The following is a 22895-nucleotide window of genomic DNA, read 5'->3' on the forward strand; positions in this document are numbered from 1 at the left end:
CTAAGCAAAAGGGGAAGCGCGAAACGCCGCGCTTTCGAAGCGTCCTCCTTTTATGGGAAGCGCGTTTCCCTTTTATGGGAAACGCGCTTCCCCCTCGCTTCCCCATTTTTTCCATTTTTTTTTCGCTTCCCCCTCGCTTCCGGTTCGCTTCCTAGGTCGCTTCCGAGACGGTTCAAAATTTTCTTCTAAGTGGTCCCCCGCTTCCCCGCTTCCTAAATTTTTGAAAGTGCCTCACTTCCCGCTCCCGCTTCCCGTATCGCTTCCCGCTCCCGCTTCCTCGACTGGTAACTCTGGTATTACCTATTACACATTTGTAAATATATATATAAATAAATAAATAAATATATATATATATATATATATATATATCCAATAAGAAAGGTTTCAATTTATTCAAATGAACGATTTGAACACCTATTGATTCTAACAACTGATTGCAGAGTTGATCATTCAGACCTTTCAATTCATAGATGTGGATCTCGGACCTATGAATGGGGATATTCCCGATACTCGCAAAGAAAAAAGTGACTTAGACAAAAAGAGAAGTGACTTGGAAAAAAAGAAATGAAGTGACTTAGACAAATCTTGTTTGTCGATAACCTTGGACCAATCAATCGAATGTTGATTAATACGTAATCGATCGAACACTACTTGAAAACGGTTCTTCTGGTTAGAAACGAAATGCTCTTGAAAATTCTTGCTCCCATTGGACCATTTGTATATATATATATATTTACAAATGTGTAATAGGTAATACTCATTGGGGGTATTTTCATCATTTCAGTCAAATGAAATAGATTGTGTCCATTAGGGGCGCATTTGTCTTTTCTTTGTTTTTTTATATTCTTTTTCTTTTTCCCTTTTCATAGGGGGTATTTGGTAAATGACCAAATAGATCTGTTGGGAGCTCCCAACAGCTCCATTTCTAGCCGTTGGGAGCATCCCAACAGCTCTATTGAGCCTGTATGTATGTATGTATGTATGTATGTATGTATGTATGTATGTACTTTAACAAAACAGAGAAGGATATGGCAGCAACAATAAGCCGTTCCTCTATGCTTGAATGAGGAGACACCCTAGGTATCCTTTTATTAATATTCTTTGTGTGTATAGAAATACCCTTACAATACATAACAATGTTAATAATATCCCACATGTGACAATGGACTAAAATGGCCCTGATAATATAAACATAATACAAACATAATATAAACACGAGACTCTGGGCCTATCCTTAACAATGGCTTGTTTCCTGATGTATAACTAACAGCATAACCTACTTAATTATCTTCTGATGTTTCATCCTGAACATCAGGAAGTTGGTCCATGTACTTAATCTTTAGATGTAGAAGTGTATTCTTTTGACTTGTCATGGGGTAAAGCTCCAACTATGTGTAAGTGAGAGAAAAAGTGTGCTCACTGGAGTTTTTGTACTTGTAGGTTTTTTATTTTATTGATAATATGTTTTCTTGGACTTCAGTAAATCTTAATCAATGAATGCTTCTTGTGAAACTTATTTAGTTGTGGGCTTAACATCTCGCATATGGGGAGTATATGTGTTGTTATGGAACTTGGGGATAGCAATCCTATGGTACTAATTGGTGAATTTTCTTTTTACTTTTCTCACACTGTCAAGTTTCATATTTTCTGTGCTCCTGGATGAACTGTGAAGTTGACAATTGTGATGCCTGCTTCTTTCTCTTTTACTTGAGAGACTGCTTTTCTTATGCTGCTAACGTAAGTGTCTTGCTTAATTGTACTTCAGGCTGTGTATGGTACACTCTTTGAAGCTGAACATAGATCTACTTTTTACATTCCTTACTGGAAGTTTCCCCTTGCAAGATGGATTGTTCCTCGTCAAAGGAAGTTTCAGAAAGACCTCAAGATGATCAATGATTGCCTTGATGCACTAATTTCAAATGCAAAGAACACTAGAGAGGTCAGTGGCATGGATTCTACTACTACTACTACTACTATACTATTGCTACTATACTACTGCTACTGCTACTGCTACTGCTACTCCTACTGCTACTGCTACTACTTGGTAGACACCTGCCAAGCTTGTGCCAAAATGATGTACATGAAGTATGACATTATAGGACAGTAGAGGGGATGGAAAGAATGGGGAAGAGTGGGGGAGCGAGGATGACCAAGTTGGATCTCCACCTACAAGTCATGAGCCTTATCCTTAAACTTGCAAATATGTAATACTAATATAACATGCACCATTCCTTATTCATAGTAGGCAGAGATGCTGGTTGGCTCCTGTCTTGTTGCAACCAAGGTCAAGGAAAATGACAAACCAAGCAACTTCAATGAGAATCTCCTTGGTGAAGCTGTCATATGAGAGGTCCAAGAAATACGTTGCTCAAACATGCTTGCTGATCATTATCTCTTATGTTTATCCTTCAAATTGACATTCAACATGTTGACTTCATGTCATTGTGGTTTCCTCTTCACTAATGCTCTTGGAAGCTTTCCATATAGGTAGCATGTTGTTTATCACAATGATTTCCACAGACACTGGAAAAACTTTCTTATTGGCCTTAACCATTTCTGCTAGCTACCGTGTTAACTTAGCATCAATGAATTCCAATCCTAACTCAAAACTCAAAACCAAAACTTGCATATATCAATTCTTAGCCTCTCTAAAGGGGATATGCTCATGTGTCTATGAGAAGATGAAGTAATTATGAAGAGAGAGGGGAGGGCTGGCCTTGGATTCTCCTATGGTACAGAAAGGGAGTTCAATATTGCAGCTTGTAGACACCCAAAGTTCAATTGAAGTTTTAGAAATTGGATCATTAGATCTCTTTTCTCAAGCATGGCCTTTTGGGTTTCAATTAAGACAAATCCTAGTTTAGTTGTACATTTTTTCCTCCAAAGAGATGCTTTCATAGTTTTTATCTGAAAAATGAATAAACTTGAGAATGCCAATTTTCAAACAAAAAAATCATTTGAATTAAGGTTAGAAGTTATAACTGAAACAAAATAACTTGTCTAATGACAAAGTTGTATTTCGTGTAGGTCCACTTTAAGTGTGATATTGATGATTAAACTTATGTTTTCAGGTTTTGAATCTAAAAGAAGAATTAAAGTACAAGGTTTTAGCTTTCTTATGCAACAAAAATGACCTCAATCTGACATCAAGATCAAAGGTTATTCTCAAAACAAGTTAGTCTGTCTAACGATACGCTAACTTGTTGTTAGACCAAAATAGACTTTGTTGACCATGGTGAACTTGTTAAACTGCATTTTGTCGTCAAATTAAGCTAACTTGTCAGTAGACCAAAAAATACCTTGTTGTGCTCTGCCTTTTGCAAGGAGGTTATCAGCCCACCAGCTTGCCAAAAATCCTGCATTACACGGTTATGGCCTTCCAAAACGTCGAAATTATCTCAAAGTTCATTTCCAGACTGCTCTTTTTGTACAAAACTAGCCAATTAGAGCTTGCCACTCAGAATTTCAGCCAATCAAGTGAGACCTCCTACGTGATGAATAGTTATGAATCTTTTGGATTTAAAATGTCATCCAATAAGCTATAAAAAGTGATCAGCACTTTAGTTCAGGTTTCTTGACTGAGAATAAGTGCTAACTGTCATGAAATGGTAAGGATTCCAATGCACTCCATGATGATCTCTAAGACTCAAAACATTATACATTTAAACAACAAACTTAAGAATTAAAAGACTCATATCAAAATGTAAATAAATAATTTTATTCATAATAGACATTAAAAGAAATACAAAATAAAATTACATTCAAGTCTCACTACAATGCACTCAAAGAAAAATAATACACAACCCTAATACTACCCATCATTCTCTCATCTTACAAAGGCACACACCTTCTCATATTTATAGAGAAAGGTAGAGAAGAGAAGGAGAGAAGAAGTGATAAAAAGGGAAAGACCACATGTGGGAGAGAGCTCCCAACAAATAGAATTCTAGCCGTTGGGAGTTAGTCAAGCTAGTTTCACTTGACTCCTATATATATATATTATATATATATATTATTATAATATATATATATATATATACACACACACACATATACATATACATATATATATATATATATATATATATACTTATATTACATTAATCTTAACACCCCCCTCAAACTTACGGTGACTCATTGTAAGTTTGAAATTACAAAATAAGAAACCCATTACAGAAGATGTCTTCATAGACTTCATCAAGTTTTTCCATTTGGCGTCTCCTCAAGGGGTGCTTAATCATATGCTCTATTACATAAAGGATCTTCAATATCATCAATCCTTGATACTCTCGAAATGTCTTTAGAATCATTCATCCCGCCAATATTTGAAGAACCTTAAAGAAAGCAAAAACAAGAGCAATTTAACAAGAAATAACTATATATATATATATATATATATATATATATATATATATATATATATATATATATATATATATATATATATATAGAGAGAGAGAGAGAGAGAGAGAGAGAGAGAGAGAGAGAGAGAGAGAGAGAGAGAGAGAGAGTGGCCAAGCACACAAACATAAGATACGTACAAAATAAGTCAATTTTAACATTTTTCAAAATCATTTAATGTAAGAATTTTGAATAGTCATTAACTACAAACATGATAGTCTTTGACAAACTCGACCATAAGAGAATAATACTAAGGGAGATGAAAACAATGAAAATCATGCACATATATATTTATCCCAAAAGACATTAATATATAACAATCATAAATTTTCATCATTATTAATACTATGAATGAATAACTCAATAAGAAACCATCTTTACACAACAGAAGATATAAATAAGCATGGATCTATTAGAAGCAATATTTAAACTAACAACTAATGCATATATGAATGAACCATGCACTAATTTAGAACCAATAAAGAATCGCAATGAGAATTAGATAAAAAAATCTTTCAAGAACACATACTTGAAAATAAGCAAAAATAAATGAATCACAATGAGAATTCACACAAATACAATAGAAGTACCTAAGCACTCATGAGCAATCAAATGCACACAATAGCCACTATGGGCATACACATACGAGATTTTACTAATGAGATGCTTAGAAAAACATGTGATAAAATATGCGAAATTTATAAAAAACACAGTGCAAAAGCACATACAAGTCCAAACATTGACAACATAAAGATACAGAGGCACAATACAAGCACAAATGTAATATCGCGTATTTTAACACTTAGTTAAATTTGAGAATTTCGAAAATTTGGCTAAGTATAGAAGAAAAAATTGGTAGATTCTCGATTTTAGGCTGATGCTTTAGAGTTTGGTCTTGGCCCAGGTCTCATTGTCAAGGCCTAAACGAGCCACTCAAAATGTGAGAAAAAGTTTTATTTTCGACCTTTAAATTAAAGCAAATTTTGGGTTATTTTCGGGTGAATTTCGAAAGAAAAATTCGATTTATATATCGTTGGATGCATCTCGAAATTCTGAGTATAACGATATTTTATTTTCCTTGATTCGGGCTACGGTTGGCCCGAAAATCGCATTTTTTAAAAAAAGGAGCAGTTTGTCAGTTCATATCCGGATTTAGATTAGACTGAATCTGATAGATTGGATCCAAATTAATATGGATTTGGACTCTATCCAAGACCCATATTAATCTGGATTTGATCCAGCCCAAGACCTATTTGGATTTTTGGAGATGGATTTGGATATTGGATTTGGATCAAAATCCAAATTCATGCCCAATGATTTTTTCAACTTTAAATTCAGTAAAAACCTTTAAATTGGAGTTAATTAATGTTAAAAAGCCTCTCAAGTTAATTTGGCAATTTTTGGAAGCTTCTAAAAATTTATTTATTATTTAATATTAATTAATTAATTTAATATTAATTAATTAATTTAATATTAATTAATTAATTTAATATTAATTAATTAATTTAATATTAATTAATTAATTTAATTTCAAAATTTTAATTTTGATATTTGTTTAGGACTCGGAGTAGAGCCTTTAAACACACCTAGAAGAATCTAAGATGGTTTTAAAAAGCCTATTAAAATAAAACTTTGAAAAGTCAACTTGGACAATTTTAAAATTTTCAAAACTCGTAATAGAGAAGAGAGTTCCAGGTGGGGCTGCACCCTCTTCTCCAGTCCATCTAGAAGGGGGGGGGGCGTCACCCCTAGAGATCTATAAATAGATAAAAAAAGGAAGAGAGAGAGAGAGAGAGAGAGAGAGAGAGAGAGAGAGAGAGAGAGAGAGAGAGAGAGAGAGAGAGAGATTCTTCGATCATCCGTCGTTTCCACCATTATGTCTTTGTTTCTTTTTGATCTACGGTTAAGGTACGAGTCTTTTTCTTGTTTCGGATGATAAAAAGAGTATGAATTTGTGTTCCATGCAATATTTTAGTGAAACCCATGGAAAATAGTAAATCTGAAAATTTACTCTAAGATTCATGGTGGAAATCAATGCATTTCCTTCTTTTCAAAATTTATTTTGGAACAATATATATATATATATATATATATATATATATATATATATTGTAATACCCACGATTTTTATCAGATAAATAAATTTAGATTTTTAAGTCATTAAGGTGATACACAAATATTTTATTGTTTTAATTATTTATTCGTAATTGGATCTTGGATGACCTATTTGGATCTTCATTGTTGGATCCCAAATATCCTGTTTAGAACTCCGATATTCCATTCAGATCTTAGATATCGGACCACGAACCTTAAATTGAATATTTAATGATAGATTTTGGTCAAATGGATTGGATCCTCGAAGTTTAAATCAAAATTTTAATGGTAAAATTTCTATATTGGGTCTACAACACTTTAGTGGGATTAGTATAGCCTAGGCGATGTTCGGATCCTTAACATTTCATTTGGATCTTCGTCGGAACTTCAATATTAATCTGGATCCTTGTATGGAAACCGTAAGGATCGATGTATATCCATAATAATTCATTTGGATCCATAGTTCCAAATCATATAATTAAAACTTCAGATTTCTGGACCCAAATTTATTAAAAAGATTTACGAAGCACAATGGATCTTGGATCCATATTAAGTTATGTCAATTTTTGATTAACGTAAACGGATCCATAAAGGGTCCATATTTATGTATAATATCATAAAAATAGAATAAGATAATAATAAACATAACTTATATATATACCCAAGTTAATAAATGGATCCACAGTTGGATCCATCTGGATCCAACATGCGGATCCATATTTCGGGCAAGTTGCAGATCCGCACCATAGGTAAGTCGCAGATCCAACTCTTGGTTGGAACTCGGGTCTTGGACCCGGACCCAAGCCCTGCCCCGCATACGTAAAAAAAAAATTGTTACATAAGGCAACCCGATACGGGTTGCCTGATAAAACAAAGCTGGTTAGGGTTCAGAGTGAACCCTAACCCTCGTAAGGGGAAATCACAAGGGGCAACAAAGGGGAGATGCGCAGCCGCCACCGGTGAGGGTAACGGCCCTCCCTTTTCGGGCAACCTTCTACATAGGCCCTCCCGTTTCTCTATTCCTCCCACGCTCTCTCTTCCTCACACTCTCCTCTCTCTTGTCCGCACGGCTTAAGGAAGAACGCCCGACGACAGGGGAGCTCGACAGTGGAGCATTCGATAGTGGCCGACCCTCTTATCGCGACAGCAGTCTCCGATCGTTGGAAAAGCGTCGGAAGAGGTAGGAAATTTCTGTGTTCTCCATGTTGGGTACGTCATGGGTTGAGACTATGGTGTGGGTTGTCCGAAAAACCCCAAATTCTAGATTTGGGGATTTCGGCTGTTGTGAAGAGAACCTCAAATCCAGTTCATCTCTTGTCCTTAGATTTCTTTTAAAACTAAATCTCATTGAAAACCCCAAATCACCGATTTGGGGGTTCCGGTTTTCTATGTTGGAAAGGCGACGTTGGATTTGCTGTGTATCCCAAATCAAAAATCTGGGATTTAGGTTTGCCGAAAATCCCAAATTCTCGATTTGGGGATTTCGAATTTTCGATAGTAGATTTTCCTATGGTTGCTGCTGATGGGTTACATCAAGCATGCTCAGCCCATTTGGGTGGGTTTAACCGATACAAGGGCAGAATCTGGGTTCTGCAGGCATGCTTAGCATATTTTGTCTTTAAGAAAATCGGTATTGGATCTTCAAATCTTGTCTAAATCGGGGTTTGTAGGGGTTACTATGTTTAGTAGAATGTTAAGTGCAAGCATGAAATAAAAGTCTTGCACAATCTCTGTATTTGATGAACCACGAACTGCCTGTTTGCCTTTATACACCTGTATGCTACGAAGGATGTCTGCACAATCTTTATATAAGACGAATTATGGAATAGGTTGTTATGCTATGTATTCGTATGCAATCTCACCTACTGTATGCTTGCGCAACATCTGCATTTGATGAATCACAAAATAGGTTCGAAAAAGAAAAGAAGAAGTTGAGTTTAGCTCGCTAAATGGCGATACAGATTCCTTTATAAGTAAACCTGCTATTCTATAAGATGGCCTCCTAACATTGTTTTCTTCCTCATTCAATTAAGTAGAGGTTACCGGTTCTCATAGATCTTTTGAATCTCTGGGGTTGTATTCCTCAGTTATGAGTAGGTCGTCTGTTTATAGCCTCATATGAGAATAGCAGTAACTTCTGACCCTTGAAGACAACCCAATATAAATTACACTGACATATACATATAGAGTCAGGTCACCTGTAATTGGTTGAACTACTTTCCAAAACCTTACAACAAAAATTAGGGATTTCAGTTAATCATAAGACAGCTTATGGGAATACCTTACCCTTTTTCTGTAATTGTTTTATTAGGAAGTCTTCTGTATCCTAATGGTAAGGATGAGTTGGAAATCACGGAAAAACCCTCTAATAAGCTAACCATTTCTAGTGAGACATTTCACAGGAACACAAATTAATAACAATGATGCACTCTCCAACACTGCAGATTTTGAGGATGAATTAATGACTATAACACTGCGGAAAATTGTAACTGAAGTGACCATTTCTTTCCCTTAAGCCGTAAGCTGCTTTGTATTCACATATCTATGCGGATTTGGTATTCTGGTTGTTATTGATTCAATTAAAGCATTAGCTGCTGCCCAAAAGCAATCTTATTAAACCCAGCAGGAAACCAATACTTCAATTATTTCCCTGTTAACTACCTAACATAGATACATTTATGTTTTTATTTTGCAGGCTATCAATAATGTTAAATGTATTGAATATGAATTTGGTGGTTGTCGGTTTTTATAATATGAAAGTCTGGATTTTAATTTAGCTTCCATGTCAGAACCGATATAAGCTATTTGCTCATTAGTTGTCGACTTTTTCCATGTGGTGATTTGTGAATTCCAGTTCCAGATATTATGCTGCATGTAAAGTTGTTCGACTGAAGATTTAGTGGAAGATTAAAAATGCATTTTCAAATTGCATATGAAGTTGATGCTCAAAATGACTATTAAGCTGCATATTCAGTGGAGATGTAGTTGCTTATTTAGCTGCATAAATCATGATGTTCAATTTCATATTTCTTAAAATGTTCCAATGCCCCTTTAAGTGTATATTATCTAGAAGGTTCAAATGGCCATTAAGATGCTTATTCTCCAATGTTCTTATGCATGATAAGCTGTATATATTTTTCTGAAGTACTATTGCCTAACACTACATATTTGCTGAAAGTATCAAATGCCAACTAAGCTGTATATCTTGTGGAATGTTCAAATGAGAATGTGTTTGGAGAAATGTATATAGTTGTATTTCCAAATCTCTAAAGATTACACTGCATGCTCAATAAAGGACACCAACAGTGTCTTTGCTTGTTTTGCGAATCTTTTAATAAATGCCACCCTGTGTTGGGATGTCACAAGTCAAAACCTAATGGTACGTTGTGGCAATTTGCTATTGAAGAATAAATAAATAATAAAAATGATGATGAATGATGATCTGGTAACCGAACCTATGGGTCGGTTGGTTGTGGACATATGAATGTCAAGCTAGTGTGTTGAGGGACATGCATAGACCATCGAAGTTATGATGTGAATCCATATGAAAATGAAAATATAGTATTCGTGCTCGACTGGTTTAAAGGCACCGAAGCACTTTGGGTAATAACCATAACATTGATGAGAAACTTAAATTTAATTTCTATGGCCTGACTGGTTTAAAGGTACCGAGGCTTGTGTGCTTGACTGGTTTAAAGGCACCGGAGCACTTTGAATGGGTTTAAGCAAGCTATATGTAAAAAGGATTTGGATGGTTTATGCACCTTGGTAAAATGACTAAGGTTAGGATCTACTGCTAAGGTAGTAGAAGGAAGTTGGGGAATGCCCTGTACTTCGGGAAAATAATTAAATGAAAAGATTAACCCACTCAGATTCGGGCTTACCTTGGAGAGGGTAAGTGGTACAAAACTCCGGGGACATGTGTTTTACTGTTTCGAGCTAAAGTGACTCGATGGTCCCCAGTCCTCGGAGTTGGGGGGGGGACCCGGACTACCAATATGTCCTAGGTGGTAGATCTTTGTTCTTCTGCAGAAGTTAGGGATGCATCCTGTTTTGGTTTTGGCCTTTGGGGGATTCTCTCGGTCACTGGCCGCTCCCTTAGGATTTTCAGTCTCAGTTAGAATGTTCGGGTTAACAAAATACCCTTGAATAATATATCCCCGAACGTTCTCTTCTGTGATGGTTGCCTTGGCCCGTGTGTACCCGCGGGATAAGATAATACAAACACTATTTAGAACAGTTAGGTATCACAGTGAGTGGATTTATAAAAGGGACATTTGCATATTCTTTCAGCATGCTCTATATTTTGAATTTGAAATGAACTGAAATCCTGAAATGGGTAAATATGAGATGATTGAACTATTACATAAAAGGTATGTATGTTATTGTTATTGCTGTTGCATACTTACCTCACTTGCTTATTAATGTTGCATACCATGTTCTACCTACTCATGTGAATGACTGTTGATTACTGTTGTTGGTTTACGTGCTATTGTATATACTAAACATTTACACTTGACACCCACATCACATACTAGACTCATGATGTACCTGCATTAAGAGTTACAGTTTTTCTACTTAGACGTGGTAGTCTAATTCCAATCAATTTACTATTTTCAGGTAAAGAATAGGGTTTATGAGCGGTTGCGGGATGAGGCATCAGATCGAGATTTTTGGATTTATTGTTCCAGGGATCGCTTGGGTTTCCTTTTATGATTTTAACTCTGATGATTTTCATTGATATTGAAATGAAATAAATGTGTTGGGTTTTCTCTCCGCCGTAATGTCTCGAAATGCTTAGCCCTATTTTTACTTCTTGTTTACGCTGTTATATATATATAAAAAAAAATCTTCAAATTTTGGGTTAAAAATTTCGGGGCGTTACAAATGGTATCAGAGCTTTGGGAACAATAGATCAAATATCACGGTCGTGCCACACCCTGCAATCGCTCTGTGAGTATAATTTATTTTGTTTTGTTATTGGTTATATTACTTGTTCTTTTATGGTGATTCTCATATTAGCCTATAGGTGAATTCACGCCTATAATTGATTGATTTTAACTTATTAACGAATGATACTTCACGCCTACAAATGATTTGCTTTTAGGTTGTTTACTTATCACGCCTACATAGTTTCTCGGTAGATGACCGTATTATGATTGTTTGAATGTATCTCTCATACTTGTATAGCATGATTGATGTGTGTATTATGGATATTTAACTAAATTTCTTAGTAGATATGTGTGTGTGCTTCATGTCAAAATAATCGAATGTGATATAATGTAAGAATTATCAATGCACATAAAATGAGTAAATGATCTGAATGTCTCATATATATATATATATATATATATATATATATATATATATATATAATGTGACGCAGATCTAGGGTTGTGATGTTTTGAAAAGCAAAGGGTATTGTGATTTGCATGTAGATGTATTCTTTTTATGCATATTTGCTGTTTATGATTGTTTTTATATTAAAACAGAATTTTTACCATAATAGGCTGGTAGTTTAATGGCATATTTCATGATAAAGGGATTATGTCATGGGGTTTTGTAGAAGTGGATTTTAAAATCAATATGCACTTGCATATTTGTAAGTTTACTTGTTCATACGTGCTTGCCAAAATGAAAGGCTATATATGTAGGACTGTGAATGGTTATTCATAAGTTCATATGAACATAAAAATCTGATTTACATGAATATTGGCCATATGAATGTATTATGCATGCATGATTGTCATTATGTTCGTGAGGTGTATCTCAAAGGAGTCATGGACCTTTCATATGTCACATTAGAATATCAGTTGGCGGATTTCTTCACTAAAGCTTTGTGTACTCTGCGCTTCAACTTCCTTAGCAAACTTTCGGTCATCCTGCCCTAAGTTTGAGGGGGGGTGTTAAATTATGTAATCAAATCATGTAATGTTATATATATATTTTATATATATAAGGTAATACATATACATATATTAATATATATAAATATGTATCTACTTATTATATATATAAAATATATATTTCTATTATTTAGCCGTAGGGGTAGTTTAGTCTTTTCCTCATTTTTGCGCATATTCATTTCTTGAATATGTATTATATTTTTTCCCTTTTTATTTTTCTCTTTTTTCTTTTTTTATACACTTTGTACTTTGTACCTTGGGGGGCCACTACTAGTCGTTGGGCCCCTCCAACGGTCACATTTGTGACCATTGGAGGGGCTCCAACGACTGTGTGGGAGCCCCTATATAAAGGGCTCTCCTCCATTGTATTTTTGAAGGCTTTGGGATTATAGCCCAAGCTTGTGTTAGTGAAACTTATGACTTTTGGGTTCGTATTTGTGCATTTGTGAGTTTGTGTTGTGCATTGTGTGCATAAGTCTTTCAAGTGTTCTTGTTGGGCGTTTGTATACGCATTTATTTCCAAGAATATTGTAATATTGTTCGTAGTATCTTGTTGGAGATACTTTCACAATCCGAAGCTGAACATGACTGTTTTTCTGTACATTGGAAGCTTTATATTCTTATGCCATTACTAGGCTGACTGGCAGACCTGCACAGGTTCAGCTTGTGCAGGGTATTGGCAGGGTTTCGAAAAAAAAAACCCAGCCGACTACCGGTTGGCTGGGTACTTGTTCACTACCTTGGGGCCGGCTGGCAGCCCAGCCGAACTGAGTTCGGTTAGCTTGTCAGGCCTTGAACACTTGTGTTAGCCCAGCCATGTGTTGGCTGGGCATGAGAAAAAAAGAAAAGAAAACAGGAAACAAAAAAAAAATGTTTTTTTTTTGTTTGGGCTAGCTGGCACTCAGCTGGCTGCCAGGCCTTGGCAGGTGGTGCACATGCCCAGCTTGGGCTGTGTGGTACCCCTGCCAGGCCCATCCAAGCCAGTCGGCTGGGCTGCAACCGAGCCCAGTCGGCAGGGTGCTGATGGTTTAAAAAAAAAAGTTCAAGCAGTCTTGGCATGAATAATTCCATAATTTTTCTCTATTTGAGTTAGACTTGGTTATGCATGCACATAAGTAATAGTTTGCACATGTTTAAGATTCGTTATGTTATGCTTAATCAAAGTATTATTGCATAGTTGTCTCATGTACATGTATACATTTGAAATGATATGTTTTTGCATGTAATAAATGCATGAATGTTCACATGTTTGATTCATGAATGAGAGCATGTATTTAACATGAATATGTGCATTGAATGAAAGCATGCATTTAATGTGAGTGTGTGAACTGATGCACATGCATATGAATATTATTGTTTCATGCACATCCTTAAATTGATATAAATGAATGTGCATTGAGAAGCATTCAAAAGTAATGCATAATAACATGATATTTATGATTTTTGCATATAAATGCATCGATGATCAAAATAGATCATCATGGGCTGTGTGAGCCTTGAGTATGTGTTGCTCTTTGATTTACTTATTCTATACATTGCAAAAATCAAATATAATATTATTGTTCTTATTGCACTGTTCTATGTTGCCACGGGCTGTGGTCCCGTGAAGAGTTTCACATGTTGATTTTCGAGCTTGTGTTATTAATTCTGCATGTTAAATTACAAATTAAAAGAGATGAATTAATAACAGGATAAAAGAAATTAAAATAACAATGTAATCTATGTTTCTTTGATGTCCCTTCTATAGTATAAGAATCTTGGACATTGCGGTTTTGGGGAACCGTGATGATACTAAAACTCTGTGTGCGTTGTTGTTGCTCCTGAACCTGATATTAAGATTCTTTTCCTGACTACGAATTTAGGAAGAATTAATCACTTTGCCTGGGGGTGGTGTGTAGACACAACTGTTGTTTTGGTATACCAAGAAAGTGACAATTGTGGATTTGGATGTCCCTGGTGTCCCGACATTAGATTTAGATGTTTAATGTTCCGAAGGTTGTTTCGGTCGAGGGCTAAGTTTGGAACTCAATAATAAAATACAACTTGTGTGCTAAGTTACCCTGAGAACCCTACTTGACCTTGGGAATTCTTACCCGTTTGGAATATATACGGGCAACAATAATTAAAAAGAGAAACTTAAATTGTGTGCATTTAATAGAGACATGTATATGCAAAGAAACTCGTGATAAAAAACAATAATTTATTCATGCATTGTACTGAAATTATGCATATTCTTGCGATGCATTAGATCATGCATAATTATTTATTCCCTTAATTGTGATGTATTGGTGAATGAATGATGTTTTTTCCCTAATGCATGTCAAATGTCTTTATTGCTTAAATTATTGTCCCTCATGCTTAATAATTGTGCCCTATTGCATAAATAGTTAATTGAGTTATGAATTTGTTATAATTGCATCCCTCTAAAATATTGTATTTTAATAAATAAAGTTTGTGTTTTGTGTGAATGATGGGTAGAAGATCTCTTGTGGTGGTGGTTGTGTCTAACTTTAAGGGACCTGGGTTTATGAGAATGTTTCCACACTTATTTAAAAAAAAAATTGCCACTTTTTTTCATAGGTACGAGTTAGGGTCATTACAACAAAAGTGCACAAGTACAAGTCCACTATGTGACAATACAAAGAGCCAACAAAGGGCAACATAAGCAAAAAAAAAGATTTATCTATTGAATATATGCTTGAAAAAAACATAACCTTATGCAAATTATGGAAGACAATTAATCATGTGATAATTCATGCAATTAAAGCATATAAAATGCAAAATGCATGAAAATATTTAAACAACCATTTCTTATAAAAGAAAAAATGAGTTTAGACAAATTACAAATAGATTTTAAAAAATCTCATACATCATAATGAATGAATTTTGCAAATTAAAAACATTGATTTAATCACTACAAGCAATCACCTTCTAAGCCTCAAATATCAAGTTTATCAGTGACTAGAACAAGAGCATAATCATCATGCTACTAAAGGGCCAAAGACACACACGAAGGTGTGTATAAACATCTCTTATCTACATATAACAGCACTAAAAAACAAGTGTATAAGTGACTAGAACAAGAACATAATGCCAACGAAGGGCTAAAATCACACACGAAGGTGTGAATAAACATCTCTTATCTACATATAATGACACTAAAAAAAATAAGTATATCAGTGACTAAATCAAGAGTATAGTGCCAACAATGGGTTAAAATCACACATGAAACTATGAATAAACATCTCGTGTCTACATCTAATGCCACTAAAAAAACAAGTGTATCAACGACTAGATCAAGAGTATAATGCCAACATTGGGCTAAAATTACACACGAAAATGTGAATAAACATCTCTTGTCTACATATAATGACACTAAAAAATCAAGTGTATCAACGACTAAATAAAGAGTATAGTCTCAATGCCAACAAAGGGCTAAAAATACGCACAAGGGTGTGAACAAACTTCTATTGTCTATATATAACATTGAAACTTGTTCAGTTGTTTCTTTGTATTTTTCAGTTTATTAAGTAATGATTAAAGGTAGTTTGCATGTTACTACATGCTAATTGTACAAGTTCACATGTTTGTTTTGTTTTGCTCTTTTTTTTTTGGACCTTTTGCGATAGGAAGCGGATGTTGAAAAGTTGCAACAGAGAGATTACCAAAACATTAAGGTATGATGACATTCTCACATATAGAAGACATCTATCACTTTTTCAATTACTTCATGAAACTTCAAACATTGAGGCCTCTACTTGTAATGATTCTTTATATTTTTTGAACCCTATTTCTAGGATGCAAGTTTGTTGAGATTCCTTGTTGACATGAAGGGGGAAGATGTTGATGATGTTCAGGTGAAAAGCTTATTCATTATAGTCATATTTAATCATTTTAGTCAGCATAAAAAGATAGAATTTCTGTATTTTTCTGTTTAATTGTTTTTTTCTTGATCAGAGTATTTCTATATCCGTTTGTATTTTCAGCTTAGAGATGATCTGATGACGATGCTTATTGCTGGGCATGAAACAACAGCTGCTGTTCTCACATGGGCTATATTTCTTCTTGCTCAAGTATGTATCTCTAAATAAGTTCCAAGAATAAGTTAAGTAAACCTTGAATCATTTGAAGTTTCAATTATCCATAGCATATACCATATCTGTTAGTAGTCATCTCTTTATATGTTAATTCAAGTGGTATCTTCAATTTGTTGTACGCCTTTCCTGTTGCAGAATCCCCCCAAAATGGAGAAGGCTCAAGCAGAGATTGATGCTGTACTTGGTCAGGGGCAAATAACTTTCGAATGCATAAAAAATTTGGAGTATGTACCAAAATTTTTCATGATTTTAGCCACCATAACTTCAGCACTAAACTAGATTACAGGCAATCTTTGCCTCATTCTGCCAATTATGCTGTACAACCTTGAGAACATAGAAACATTACAAAGTTCTACAGTTTGATCATAAGAATGTTACCTTTGTTGGAGTTTTTAGCAGCCACTGCATCTCAAATCTTTTGGAATTTCTTTTCACTCCTATGAAAGATGATTTTTATAGGTCTTAATTGCTAATGGTAGTAGAGGTAAATAATGGAATATTTTTTGAATCATGGAGATTATAAGAATGTTTTGTGTTATTTTGGCATGAAAGACAAGCACTTTAGGCCTTTTACAAATTAGGAAGCCAGAACAAGGTTGGCTGGGACATTTGGGAATTTAAGTCATCTGTCCATGTCATAAAAGCAAAAAGAAACCATGAAAAAAATCTGTACATGTGCATGTTTTTTATGTTGTAAGAAACACAAATTGTCATGAAATGACATGAAACCCGGGGCACAATAAGCACTAAACATCTCTGGCTCCACAACAACAAGGTGCACACAACTCACCTCAAAAGGCGAAAGGAAAGAGACGGTGCATCAAAGAAAATACTGTGATGGACTAAACCAAAGCCAAAAAAAGGCAACAAGAAAACCTTAGAAATCACTTTCCAAAAAGCGGCTATAAACAAGAGCCAATTTGAAACACAAGATTTCATATCAAGTCCAATAAAAGGAGTTTAAAAACTCCAGTAAATAAAGGTGCAATCATATGCAAAACAAGATGACAAAATACACATCATGAGAGGCCATATATAAGACATCCATAAATCACACAATAATACACATCAAAAATTCAAAAGACATAAAGCCTTAAAAGGAATGTAATTAGAAGGCAATTCAAGAGGAAAATAGCCAATAGTGAAATAATCACAATGCTGCTAGGGCAAAAACACACAAGGGAAATGGAAGCACTCAAGTCGCGAACATAAGCATAAGAGCACACAAAAGAGCCACCAAGGGCACAAAGAGAAGCCTATACTATAAGTCAAGGAAACACAAGTCACTAAGAGCACTAACCACTAAGGGTGAGAGAGCACTCTTAAAAAATATTATTTTATTAAGCTCACAATAATGCAAAAAGAATGCATAAAGAAAGACATTATCATATCCAAAAAACACGCATCACAATACAATCCTATAGATCTAATGCATGTTACAATACAAGCAAAAGTGCTTAATACCCAATGCAAGAGCATGTATTACAAATCTAACCAAGGTAAGAATATGAACATGTTATGTATAAAGAAAACATATCAAAATCTAATGCATGTTAAGAGCACTCTTTAAAAATATTATTTCATTAAGCTCACTATAATGCACAAAGAATGCATAAAGAAAGACATTATAATATCCAAAAAAGCCATGCATCACAATACAATCCTATATATCTAATGCATGTTAAGATACAAGCAAAAGTGCTTAATACTCAATATAAGAGCATGTATTACAAATCTAACCAAGGTAATAATATGAATACATTATGTATGAAGAAAACATATCAAAATCTTATAAAGTGCTCATGCCTCATGCATATATAAACTAAAGATTCCATACAAAAGATAATTTAAGAGTATGCAATGTGCATCTATACAAATTCTGCAAGTTTCTAAGTCATGCTCACAAGGATTAGCCTCAACAAAAGATCACAACCCTAAAAAAAAACATGAATATGAAGTCATACACCAAGACATTCTTTGACATTTATAACTACGAGGTACTTAAATAAAGCATCTAAGTGCCATAAAAGCAATAAGAAAACACATGCTCAAGAATACTAGATTACACACGTAGACATTAAATAGAGTTCAAAAACCTAAGATTCAAACTAGATCTCATAAGCACACACATGTATAAGGTATCATTTCACAAAATCAAATAAATATTATAAACCTCGTGAAAATATTTAATAAAATTTTTAATTGGCACAAATGAATGCAATTATCCAACAATACTTAAATAAGTTTGAAAAACATTTAAAGGTTTTAAAAATAACCCCATATACCAAAGAGAGTTCAAAGAGCTTAATCATTTGCTAATTAATAAGCATAAAACAAGAAAATTTCAACAAAAGAACTTTAAAAGTAACAAATAATTTTTGAAAGATGGGAAAAATGAGTGTTCTCATACATAATGCATGAGATAGACAACTCAAGCAAAACAGAAAAACCATATATATAAAGATTTAAGGTACGTACTGGATCAAGATCTCCCTTGAATCCAAGTCATATATCGATCACCATGCCTTCACGAAGCATGGACTTGAACCAAAGAATCCCAAGACCCAAAGAGGCAACATACCAAGAAAAATTTTCTTGGCTTTGATACCATGTCATAAAGTGTCATGGAACCCAAGACACAATAAGCACTAAAAATGACAGCATAAATAAGGTTAAAATGCATTTGACAAGATACAATAAAACCACGCATAGCCATGAAGAAAAACAACTCATAAAAAATTAAATATTTTATTAATGAAAAGTGTACAAAAAATATACAAGAACACCTCACTACAACACTCATGCACTCACACTCTACATACATTCATCCTCTCTCCAAAACACACAATGAGGCATATGCCTCGTATAAATAACTTACCAAAAGACTGGCTGTTAGACTATCCTAACGGCTAGAAGATCCCAACATCTGGTCCAATGGCTAGTTGGACTAGCTACCAATAATGCAAAAAACAAGAATAAAAAATAAAATCAAAGAAAATCCTAAAAACTAACCTTAAGTATACATGAGTATACTTATCATAAAAACCATAAGAAAAGGAATACCTAAAGTATACCTAGCATATAATAAAATTAAAAATATACAAGAATACACCAAAAAAAGAGGTACACTTTGTAATGCCCCAAATTTTAAACTTGCTAACCTTTTCAGAAAAACAAGCAAGACACTAGATATATCTCTTTCCTTCAGAGTTTGTTTATGAAATCAGTGGAAGATTTTTCTTTGATAAATCATAAGGCAAGCTGACAACTTTGGGCACGTTAGCTAAAAGAACCAAAACTCACAAGATTCAGATATCCAAAGGAAAATCCAATACAAACCCAAGCATCCAGGACGCGAGCTAAGAGCAGGAAGAAGAAGTCTTGAAGCCATCTTGCAATCACGCCATCGCCCGTAGAGTACCTAAACATCACCTGTACCCATAGAATGGTTAGTTTCGCGAAAAACTAGTAGGTGCACAAGAGAGACTACAATGAACTGAATTAAGTACATTTAATTCAGTAGGTTACGCAGTTTAAAGCAGATATGCAGTTAAACAGGTAAGCAAAGCAAGCAGGTAAATAGTGCAAACACGTAAGTAGTACAAGCGAATAAGTAGTGCGAATGCGTAAGTAGTTCAAAGCAAGTAAGCAGTTCAAAGCAAGTAAAAAGTGCAACTGACAAACGCATCATACGATTCAATTGATCGTAGGCTGTGAACCACCACGCAACTAGCTTATTCTCGTTCCTAGAACGAGATCACAACATCTAATCACCATCAGGACATCGTTTGTCGCTCACTACATCTAATAAACGCGTTGTCCTGAATAACCTTAATCTATTCTCATCTCTCAAAACCTTACGCGGCCAACTGCCACCTGTTATGACTCACTAAGGCATCATACTTTCTCAGAAAAGCTCACCCTTCCGTAGGAGGTCCAAAACATAAACACTAAGTCAAATCGCTAACGATCTGATTCTCACATCTGAGTCCTGCATGTAATCATGCTAAAACAGAAAGTTGAAACTATGAATTCATAGTTGGCTATCACAAACAATCTCAGAAGATCATCACAGCTCACCATAACTTTTTATGGTAAGCAAAAACACAAGATTCACATCGGATCGCTCGGTCCGGAAGATATACGACTTGACAAGGAATTACCGCCCTAGAGGGTATACTTGGTCTTGGACCATACACTTCCTCACAGGAATTCACTGTCTTTGCGGCTACCCGTTCGTGGACAGTGTACATCCTCACAATGAATCTACCACTCTAGCCGGGTACCTGATCTTGATCATACACGCCCCCGCAGATAATCCTTTGGAGATCAGGTGCTCGACAGACACCCCTACTCAGTGATACATGCATCATTAATCGACTGATCTGAACCATTGACCGCCTCGGGGTCGGTAGCCACAATATGGGCACAAGCTTGCATATTAGCAATATGCATCATATCACTTCACATAGAAGCATATAATCCTACGCATCGTGTTATTGCCACAAGGAATATTGCAATCCTCAAATAGGACCTCAAAGCATGCGTAAACGACACATGAGAACACGCAGATATGGCAATCGAGTTGATTCTATGGGCGAAGAGTAACTAACTTTACCCGTCAGCCAAACAAAACAACTGAATAAGACGAGCACTCATAACAATGCTCCTAAAACATACAATTACCATCAAATAACTCAGTCCATCAACAAGTAATTAAATTAATCGTAAGGCATAAACCATTGCATCACAAGCCATTTATAAGCATTCATACGGCAACAGTTATATCACAATATGTAAGCAACTTATAGGACAAGCGGCCACATCAATCCTAGTTGCCACCAGTTCGTAGATTACGAGCTGTATGCAATCACATCAATCACAAGAGATACAAGCCAACAAGTGCTACGCTACAATAAGCACCAAACAGTTCGACCAAGGGATAAAGCAAGTCACATGCTAATATGTAGCAACTGGCATAATGCTATTATTATAAGCATTTAACTAGCATGAGAAGCTCCTTATTACTCCGCAAAGAACTGCGTAAGCAGTTTAACCAACTAGAGTAACGCCTTGACAGACGTGCACAGCTCAACGAGTAGCATACTGAACTATCGAGCAAGCAAGCGAATTAGTAGTGCAAGCAAATCTCACGACCCAACGACCAGTGTGAACATACCTTATGTTTCGATAATTACGAACCTGCGGGTACGCGCAGGCAAAATGTAGAACCAACTGAGACTAGTTCGGGCGTCTGTTATTCTATGTATTTTCAATAACCAGAATAGCTAGTTGAGTTCGCTCCAAAGGGACGACTTTAGCCGAGAGAGGATTCCCCAAAGGAGGCTGTGCCACGGATGCATCCAACTTCTGCAGAAGTGTTGAGCTAACTAATGTAGCCCCTTTCCCCTAACTCCAATGACTGGGGAGGCCGGATCGTTGGCCGTAGGGTGGTTGTTAACTGTTAATTTTACCTATAAACAGACGTGTTCTGTTGCACGCACGAGAAAGGATAAAGGGAAGGAGGGAGCTTTCAGAAATCGGCAGCCACAATTAACTTGTTTGCTGCAGTAATACTTCATTAGGCTTAATAGGGTTACAATCATTTTACAATGACAAAGGTGCCCTTCATTAGTTGCACATGTTACATTAAAATACAAAACAAAACTCGTGAATGGATATGGATCCTTTATCGGATCCATATCCAATCCATATTCTAATACCCTCCCTCAAGTTATGCATGGGAGTGAACCATGCACAACTTGTTCTTCAGATTCCAGAAACAGTGTCTTGTAAGACCTTTTGTAAACATATCGACAACTTGGTCTTTTGAAGGCACATAAACTGGTTCAATCTCTTTGTTTGCTATCTTTTGTCTGATGAAATGTTGATCAATCTCAATATGCTTAGTCTGACTGTGATGAATAGGGTTGAATGCAATTTGTATAGTACTTCTATTATCACACATAAGTGTCGAATTTGAGATATTCTCTCCCATCTCTGCAAGTAGATGCCTAATCCAGGTCACTTCTGCTATGGCAGCTGCCATAGATCTATACTCTGCCTCTGTGCTAGATCTTGCCACAGCCTTCTGTTTTCTGCTACTCCATGAGACAAGATTTCTCCCAATGAAAACACAGTATCCTGAAACAAACCTCCTCTCATCTGGATCCCCTGCCCAATCTGCATCCGTATAGGCCAGTATGCCATGTTTTGGTGTCTTCCATGAAGATTGAATATATATGAGTCCATCACCCACCGTTCCTTTTAGATAGCGAAGGATGCGTTTGACAGCATCCATGTGACCAGTCTTTGGTTCATGCATGAATTGAGATACTTGATTAACAAAATATACAATGTCTGGTCGAGTAAAAGTAAAGTATTGCAACATACCCAC

At 35.4% G+C, this 22895-nt stretch overlaps 1 protein-coding gene across 1 annotated transcript in view; it reads left to right on the forward strand.

Moving 5' to 3' along the window:
• CYP97B3 (cytochrome P450, family 97, subfamily B, polypeptide 3) overlaps positions 1-22895 on the forward strand; it is a 122241-nt gene that overhangs the window by 49058 nt on the left and 50288 nt on the right. The window contains exons 6-10 of the mRNA XM_090010191.1: positions 1766-1939; positions 16031-16078; positions 16199-16258; positions 16388-16474; positions 16634-16722. Coding sequence (XP_089866317.1) covers positions 1766-1939; positions 16031-16078; positions 16199-16258; positions 16388-16474; positions 16634-16722 — 458 coding nt within the window. The remainder of the gene's footprint in view (positions 1-1765; positions 1940-16030; positions 16079-16198; positions 16259-16387; positions 16475-16633; positions 16723-22895) is intronic.

This window comes from Nuphar pumila, chromosome 6 (genome assembly GCF_984573655.1).
Source record: "Nuphar pumila chromosome 6, dmNupPumi1.hap1.1, whole genome shotgun sequence".
NCBI classification, from domain to species: Eukaryota; Viridiplantae; Streptophyta; class Magnoliopsida; order Nymphaeales; family Nymphaeaceae; genus Nuphar; species Nuphar pumila.